This window comes from Aotus nancymaae, unplaced genomic scaffold (assembly GCF_030222135.1).
Source record: "Aotus nancymaae isolate 86718 unplaced genomic scaffold, 86718_ANA_hifiasm-v0.15.2.pri h1tg000012l, whole genome shotgun sequence".
NCBI lineage: Eukaryota > Metazoa > Chordata > Mammalia > Primates > Aotidae > Aotus > Aotus nancymaae.
The window spans coordinates 28,886,896-28,896,097 of record NW_026988423.1 but is presented as its reverse complement, the minus strand read 5'-3'; the positions used below and the strand labels follow the sequence as shown (position 1 = coordinate 28,896,097).

The 9,202-nt window shown below is 37.2% G+C and overlaps 1 protein-coding gene across 1 annotated transcript; it reads left to right on the top strand.

Annotated features, from left to right (window-relative positions):
• The first annotated feature begins 3,137 nt into the window (after positions 1 to 3,137).
• LOC105729725 (olfactory receptor 8B3) lies at positions 3,138 to 6,310 on the top strand. Its single transcript, XM_012470642.2, has 2 exons — positions 3,138 to 3,470; positions 4,481 to 6,310. Exon 2 carries the CDS (start codon positions 4,498 to 4,500, stop codon positions 5,437 to 5,439), a length of 942 nt encoding a protein of 313 aa, XP_012326065.2. The 5' UTR covers positions 3,138 to 3,470; positions 4,481 to 4,497; the 3' UTR covers positions 5,440 to 6,310.
• The last annotated feature ends 2,892 nt before the right edge of the window (positions 6,311 to 9,202 follow it).

Genomic DNA, 9,202 nt, shown 5'->3' with positions numbered 1-9,202 from the left:
TTATCCTTCCATTGTACTGGCTTTAGAAATGCAATTTTAATTGGAAAAAAGTTTTATTCATATAGAAGCCCTATAAGAACACATGTGAGAGGCACAGAGTCTACAGAGCCTAAAAGGATGCTCTCAGGAAGGCAAGAGTGGAGAGTATCCAATGGTACGCTTTTCCCAGCTGCAAGAACAGTTGGCCAAGTCAGGTACTCACTGTTCTGTTTCACAGCCCAACCACAGAGGCACTTCGCCACGTGGAAACCAGTTACAGCTGTCACGTGGATGAAAGGACAGAGACCATTGTGAACAAGAGGCCTGTGGAGCTGCTGGTGGAGCTTATGTTTTGGGTGTCCAAGAAGCACAGAGCTCAGCCTTAGGTGCTGCCTTCTGTGGTGATAGGAGAGCAGGTCAGAAATCTTATGGCCATTGCTCCAGGCGGTGAAGCCCTAGATCGGATATTTCTGTACAAGTATCCTAGATCAGATACTTCCATCCATATATTCTCTTACAGCAGCTGATGCAGCCTTTTCGTGGCATCTAAGCTGGTTGCAATGTGGTTACTCTAACAATGTGTACTTTCTGCAAATTAGAGCTTCTTTGTTATTTTGTAGTATTTGAAATTTAAAAAGTGAAATTGATTCCAAACTGATTCAACATTAAATATGCCAATGAAAGAAAAAAAGCTCTTATATTTTTAAAATCTGATTTTAATAGCAAAGTGTTAAATGGTGGTACAAATTATTGAAAACTCATCACTTTTCATATACAATTTCTTGTTGATGATAATTGCTGTGTTTTGATTGTTTGTGCCTTCCCAAATACATCTTGAAATTTAATTGGCACTGTAGCAGTATTAAGAAATGAGACCTATAAGAGGCGATTAGGTCATGAGGGTTCTTCCCTCATGGATTAATGGATTAACGTCTATATAGCAAGAGGGGGTTCCTTACAAAAGGATGAGTCCAGCTCTAGTCTCTCTCTTGCTCTCTCTCCCTCTCTGCCTTTCCTCTATGTAATAGCACAGCAAGCAGGCTCTTGCAAGATGTTGGCACCTCATTCTTGGACTTCCCAACCTCCAGAATCATTAGCCAAGAAAATTCTGTTTAAATTACCCATTCTTTAGGTATTCTCTTATAATAGGACAATGTGAACTAAAACAGTGACTATAAAAGAAATTAGAGAAGCACTCATTAAAAATCCTTAATAAACCATTGGAAATAGGTATTTCTAGCATGAAGCCTGATATAAGGAATTTATATTCCAAAAGAAAGTACAAATTTTCATTAATAATTATGAACATATATTTTTGGAATATTAGCTCATAAAAATTAGAAAAATTTAAAAAATAGGCTGGTGTGATGGCGCACACCTGTAATCCCAGCATTTTGGGAGGCCAAGATGGGAGTATTGTTTGAGCCCAGGAGTTCTAGACCAGCCTGTAAAACAATGAGACCCTGTCTCTACAAAAATTAAAAAGATTAGCTGGGTATGGTGGCATGCACCTGTAGTCTCAGCTAGTCAGGAGGCTGAGGTGAGAGGATTGCTGCAGGAGGTCAAGGCTTCAGTAAGCCAAGATTGTGCTACTGTACTCTAGCAAGGGTGACAGAGTGAGACCTGTTCTCAAATTTTTTTAAATAAATAAGTATAATAAAAATAAATAAAATAAAATGGTTGTTAAATAAATAAAACAAAATGGTTGTTACCAGAGGCTGGGGTGGGGGGAATGAGGAGATGTTGGACAAAGGGTGCAAAGTTTTAGTTAGAAAGGAGCTGTAAGTTTTTGAAATCTACTGCACTGACTGGAGACTGTAGTTAATAATAATGCAATATATATTTCAAAATTGCAGCGGGAGTAGATTTCAAGTGTTTGCACTACAAAAAATCAGTATTTGAGTTGATAGTATGTTAATGATCTTAATTTAATAGTTCCACAATGTATAAATATGTCAAAACACCACATTGCATCCCATAAATATATAAAATAATTATCAAAAAAAATTTACACATCTCTTTTAAGAGAGATATTTTTGGCTGGGTGTGGTAATTCACTCCTGTAGTCCCAGCACTTTGGGAGGCCAAGGCAGGTGGATTGCTTGATCCCAGGAGTTCAAGACCAGCCTAGGCAACAAGATGAAATTCTGTCTCTACAGAAAATACAAAAATTATCCAGGGGTTGTAGCATGTGCCTGTAGGCTGAGGTGGGAAGATTTATTGAGCCTGGGAAGCTGAGGCTGCAGTGAGCTGTGACTGCACCTCTGCACTCCAGCCTGGAAAACAGAGTAAAACTCTGTCTAAAAGAAAGAAAGAAAGAAAAAGAGAAAAAAAATGTACATGGGATTGAATTGCATGATTTACACACACACACACACACACACACACACACACGCATGCATGTTGAACTGCTGAATAAGGTCTATAGTTTAGTTAACATTATTGAACCTATGTCACTTTCCTGATTTTCCTATTGTCCTATAATCATGGAAGATGTCTCTATGGGAGGAAACTGGGTGAAGAATTCAAGGGATTCTGCGTATGACTTTTGTCACTTCTTGTAATTCTAATAATTTTAAAATAAAAAGGGAAAAAATAGATACCTTCTCATGAGCACAAATTCCTATGTACAGGAAAATTCTGAAGTCATACTGTCTTGAAACGATTCATGCATACTGATTTTTCTACGGATTTGAATTTAACCTGTTAAAAGCAAAGGCATGTTGAGTTAGAGCAACCCAAGGTAAATAAATTTTATGAAATAAAAGATAATTCTACGTTAAACAAAATTTTTATTTACCAAATCTGAATTCAATTAAAATATCCTTTTTTTATGTGTATAAAGTATGCAAAAGTAAAAATGGATTATTTAAAAGGACCCACAATATCAAAAATGAGCATCACAATAAACTTTACTAAATTATACAAACATTCTTGTTAACGCTAATATACTACCTAGAATTGTAATTAGCAAAACTTCTGACAATCATTATATTTACGTCTTTACACATGACAGCAGAGGCTGTCTCTCCTATGCCCTGTGGACTGTACAGTCCCTAATGAGAAATTTACATCTACTATAACAAGTTGGACTGTAAACATAGGCATATAATTTCTTCCCTGAAGAGTTTGTCATGGTAGGGGAGGTCCTGAGAGAAACTTACTGCTGGATTTCTAATCAGATCCAAAAGAATTATAAGCTTTGAGCAAATGCCATGTCTTTATGACATGGTGGCTCTGACGTGAAGTCTGGTTTCCTTCAAACCCTCCTGTCAAATTTAGAAATAATAGTTTGATCTACATCTCAGAATGACTCCTAGAACATTCAGAGTCTGAGAGCTATAATCAATGCTTTTGCCAGTCAAGGGAGAAGAAGACTCTTTGACTCTATCTGGTCAACTGAGACACCTTCACTGCCAGTTCTTCCTCCAGGGCAGTGGAGGTGAAACACACATCAAGGGTCAGCACTAAGTTCTCTGAGTGGAAGGGAGGTGAGTTACTCAAGTTTCTGTTTTTCTTTCCTGGATGTTGCTGAAAATGGAGAAACATATTCTATTCAATAGCAAGAAACTCAGTGGTATGGCACTCTGACTCTGTGGCCTGCATTTCTCACATTGTTCTCTCTGTTGGCTTCATTCTTAGCCTGTTAATGAGATAGAGATAGCAGTTCCAGGTGACACATCCAGAACAGAGCAATGTCAGGAGGAGAGATTCATCTCTTTATTAAAAATATATTGACATGTGCTATACATATAGAAGAGTTTAAGTGTCATAAAAATACCAGTGTGGTAAAATTTTGCAAACTTAACCACTAATATAACTAATACCCAAATTAATTATGTTTCTCTCATGCCCTCCTACAAAGACCTGTGAAAACACATACACATTTCTTTCTTCATCCTCTGTCTGGCTAGGATGAGATAGAGGAGAATGTGTAGAAACACTTATGTGAGTTGTATGTGGTGAATCATGAAGCTTCAACTACCAAAGGTCTCCTGTTATCAACTGGTGACCTCATGTATTCTTATAGTAAGGTATCTGGAAACCCTATGGGAGACCCCTGTCTAGGAAACAGAACATTGGTATGGTCTCTGCTGTAAAGAAATCCTCCCTTACTTGGTGGTCATCACAGGGAAACTGAAGTGACTGGTAGAATAATGGAAACATAAGTAAAAACTAAGAAGTGCAGGGCCAGATGGAGGTGAGGGAGATGAGACACATCCCCACAAACCAAGCTCAACAGCAGGTAGGCCTGTGCCTCAGCTACTCCACCCCTCTGTCTTCTAGTAAGGACAGGAGCAATTGTTTGTCACATTTAGCCTGTGCAGAGAAAAGACAGTCATTGAAATGTTGAGGCCAGGGTGTGGCAGTACATTCAGACTCCAAGAAACAAAGAAGAACTTAACCTAATTCCTACAGCCTGAGTGCACTTCTCATGAATTAGGGTTTTTAAGAAGAAAGCTGTGTTCTCTATTAATGAAATTTTCTTTTGTCCTCCCAGATTTTTGAAGACAGAAAATGCCGGCTAGAAACAACTCCTTAGTGACTGAATTTATTCTTGCTGGATTAACAGATCGTCTGGAGTTCCGACAACCCTTCTTTTTCCTGTTTCTTGTTATCTACATTGTCACCATGGTAGGCAACCTTGGCTTGATCACTCTTATTTGTCTCAATTCTCACCTTCACACCCCCATGTACTATTTCCTTTTCAATCTCTCCTTCATTGATCTCTGTTACTCCTCTGTTTTCACTCCCAAAATGCTAATGAACTTTGTTTCAAAAAAGAATGTTATCTCCTATGTTGGGTGCATGACTCAGTTGTTTTTCTTTCTCTTTTTTGTGATCTCTGAATGCTACATGTTGACCTCAATGGCCTATGATCGCTATGTCGCCATCTGTAGTCCATTGCTTTATAAGGTCACCATGTCCCATCAGGCCTGTTCTATGCTAACCTTTGCTGCTTACATAATGGGATTGGCTGGAGCCACGGCCCACACCGGGTGCATGCTTAGACTCACCTTCTGCAGTGCTAATATCATCAACCATTACTTGTGTGACATACTCCCCCTCCTCCAGCTTTCTTGCACCAGCACCTATGTCAACGAGGTAGTTGTTCTCATTGTTGTGGGTATTAATATCACAGTACCCAGTTTTACCATCCTCATTTCCTATGTTTTTATTATCACTAGCATTCTTCATATCAGATCCTCTCAAGGAAGATCAAAAGCCTTCAGTAGTTGTAGCTCTCATGTCATTGCACTTTCTCTCTTTTTTGGGTCAGCAGCATTCATGTATCTTAAATATTCTTCTGGATCTACGGAGCAGGGAAAAGTTTCTTCTGTTTTCTACACTAATGTGGTGCCCATGCTGAATCCCCTCATTTACAGTTTGAGGAACAAGGATGTCAAAGTTGCATTAAGGAACACTCTAATTAAAATTCAGAAAAGAAACATATTCTAATTAAAAGCAGTAATACTGTAAAACAATTGAAATTCTTCAAATTTGTAAGTTTATCATGAAGAGTTTTGTTGCTTCTACAGATGGTGTTATGTGTGATTTAGGAAACTTGTCTCTTCATTTCTCTTATCAGATCACCTTGTCTCTTTTTTGTTTGTTTGTTTTTGTATCTCTGGCACTTCTCACAATTTTACTAAATAGGTCATGGCATATTTATAAAAGGAGTATATGCGCTGATATTTTTCATTATCATCTCATCTCCTTCCTCTCTCCTGGGCTATCCTTAATTGAACAAATATGGTAAATTTCATGAATTGTAAACAGGTTAAAGTCACGACTTTCTCACCCAAACACAGAAGTGCCAGGTATAATAGAAGCATTCTTATTTTATCAACTTTGTTACAGACATAGGCAGCAGGATTTGATGAAATGTCTGCATTACAAATGATAGGTGGCTTAAAGCAGAATCAGATCTTCTTGATCTTATCCTTTTGTTCTATTTTCTCACCGTTTTTCTTTTTCTTATTCGGACTTTTCTTGTTCCCTTTGAGAATGGCAAAATTTGTACCATATGTCCTTTGTATCTGAGAACCTCTATCATTCCAGTCCATTTGAAATAGCAGAGAATATGTGTAACTCCACCTATATTGCCAAAGGCAGCGTTAACAGAGGATGATTAGAGAAATAATACATGTGCACCTCAGGATTCCAGTAAGGGAGAATACAGTTTACATTATAAAACTTTCATTCATTGTTATCTAAAACAGCATTGAAAATTTTGAAAAAAATAATGTAGTTCCTACTGTAAATGTCATTTTTTACTCCTTTTAGGTAAATACTGCACATTGTTTGTAAAAATATTTACACAATGATTTACTTATTCGATATGGTTTATCATGGAAAAGTGTATATTAAAGTTAATAAACTACATTTCTACGAATATTTTGTGAGCCTGCTTAAACTCTATCTCACCAATAAGACATGAAACACATTTTATATAAAGGCTATTTCTCATAATTCCTTGATTTTTTCTAATGCTTTTCCTGTTAATATATTTAGAATGTCAAATATATTGTAAAATCAAGAAATACTTGCTGAATTGAACTTTATTTATTTATTTATTTATTTATTATTTAGAGTCAGGATCTCACTCCATCACCCAGGCAGGAGTGCAGTGGCTCAATCATAGCTTACTGCAGCCTCTAACTCCTGGGCTCAAGTGATTCTTCTACTTCAGCCTATAGTTTAAGCTTTTGTGTGTGTGTGGTTTTGGTCCATTTTTAGATTAACTTTTGGGTATAGCAGGAGGTAGAGGCCTTCCTCAGCTACCTGTATACCTGGGACTACATGCACATACCATCATGCCTGACTAATTTTTAAGTATTTGGAGAAAAAATTTAATTCCTGGCCTCAAACAATCTTCCTGTTTTGGCCTCCCAAAGTGCTGGGATTACAGGAGCGAGCCACTGTGCCTGGCTGAATTGGAGCATCTTGCTTGTTAATACCAATAATAAATGTATTATTTTAAGTAATAATTAATAACATATAAAAATGACAACTGTAAACCTGAACAACTTTAGAGTTTAATTTATATTTTTGGAGGTGGACTGTAGTAGCCTTAGAGAAGGACTGCTCAGCTTCCCGTCAAGAGACCCAGCGGTGGGGTGCACAGCTGTGTGAAAATTCATAGCTGCACTTCTTTGGATCCAGCATGTTATTTAGGCAGAGTCCATTCTTACTCTGAGATGCCCTCAGCCAGTGACTCAGCAAGGTGGGTGGGACATAAAGAGAGCTGGTCAATTTCCATCTAACATGGGCCTTTTCTGATAGGTAATCTTTGCTTAGAAACTCCCTATCCTCCTGACCAAGACTTTTTAGAACTGCGCTATAGTCTGAGATTTTCCTACTCAATCTTTCTATTTCTTTCTCCTTTCATAGGTGACTTTCATCCTGGTCTGAGGCCTTCATCACCGACTCTTGCTTCCTCAAGTTTTATCCTTAATAGGCATTTATAAAAAAAAAAGTGTTGCAAGTCTAATCATTTCCTGACATCTCCTTCTTAGGGGACCCTAAATGACAAAGAAGACTTACATTACCTGATTTTACAAATTAGTATAAGGTTGTGATAATCAACATAGATTGGTTTTGTTATAAAGTCTGGTGAACAAGTCCATGGGATAGAATAGAGGATTCAGAAACAGAGCCTCACTCACATGGTCAATTGATTGTAGACCAAGCAACAGAGTAATTCCATAGGGAAAGAAAAGGCTTTGAAGCAATTGCTGCTGGACGTACTGCCTATCCATAAGGAAAACATTGAACCTTGACCTCTATCTCACACTACACAAAACATATTTTAAAAATGAACCAAAACCATATACGAAAAAGCTTAAATTATGGGTCTTCCAGAAGAAAACATATGAAATTGTGTTGGTACAGTCATAGATTTCTTAGAGATAATCTATAAAGCACTAAACCCCAAAGGAAATAAAACAAAGAAACTTAATTAAGGTGAGATTATCTATTTATCAAAAAAGTACTCATAGGCAAAGTACAGGCTGGAAAAATATTTTTAACTAAATATTAGATAAAAATATTGTGTCCACATACATAATATACATCTCAACTCATTAATTAAAAGATAGATATCTCAACTCATTGATTAAAAGATATATTTAAAAAGAACATTTAATAAACAGGCAAATGATTTGACTGACATAACCTAAAGAAGTTTGTCCAACCCACAGCCCATGGACGCCATGCAGCCCAAGGTGGCTTCGAATATGACCCAACAGAAATTTGTAAACTTTCTTAAAAGATAATGAGATTATTTTTGTGACTTTTTAAAAGTGTTAATATTAGTGTATTTTATGTGTGGGCTATGATAATTATTTTTCCACTGTGACCCATGGAAGCCAAAAGATTGGAAACCCCTGTCCTTAAGGAAGATATGCAAATCAATAAACACCTGCCAATGTGCTTAATTTGCTGCAACCTCTTTGAAGTGTAGTGAATAACTGGATAGCACTCCTTTACCCGCTGTTCTGTCCCAGTATTGCTGATTTAAGCTATGTCCTCCAGTTAACTTTATCAGTATTAAAGCTGAAATTTTGGGTTGCATGTGGTGGCTTACACCTGTAATCCCAGCACTTTGGGAAGCCAAAATGGGTGGATCACTTCAGGTCAGGAGTTCAAGACCAGCCTGGCCAACATGGTGAAACCCCGTCTCTACTAAAAATACAAAAATTAGCCGGGTGTGGTGGCACGCACCTGTAATCCCAGCTACTTGGAAGGCTGAGGCAGAAGGATCACTTGAACCTGGGAGGTGGAGGTTGCAGTGAACTGAGATCACACCACTGCACTCCAGCCTGGGTGACAGAGTGAGACTCTGTCTCAAACAAACAAACCAACAAACCAACAAAAAGAAACAAACATGAAATTGAGTCTCCATGACTGCATGTACTGAGAAAAGATTTACACACATATATATATATATATATATATATGAAGCTATAAAGGAATAATGAAAAATATATGGAATTATAAGAAAAAAGAAGAACAATTATATATTTGATAATTTTTTTGTGAATAGTGTTTAAAAACAGTAATACTGTTTATAACAATGTAATACAGGAATATGGTTATAACTGAATGTATGATTATAACCCTATTGGTAGGAATTTATATTGGGGAGCAGGAAGAGCAGGTGTGTGTTTGTTTGCAGTGCTGGTGATAGACCTGAAAAGGTCCAAATTCTCACCTTTAA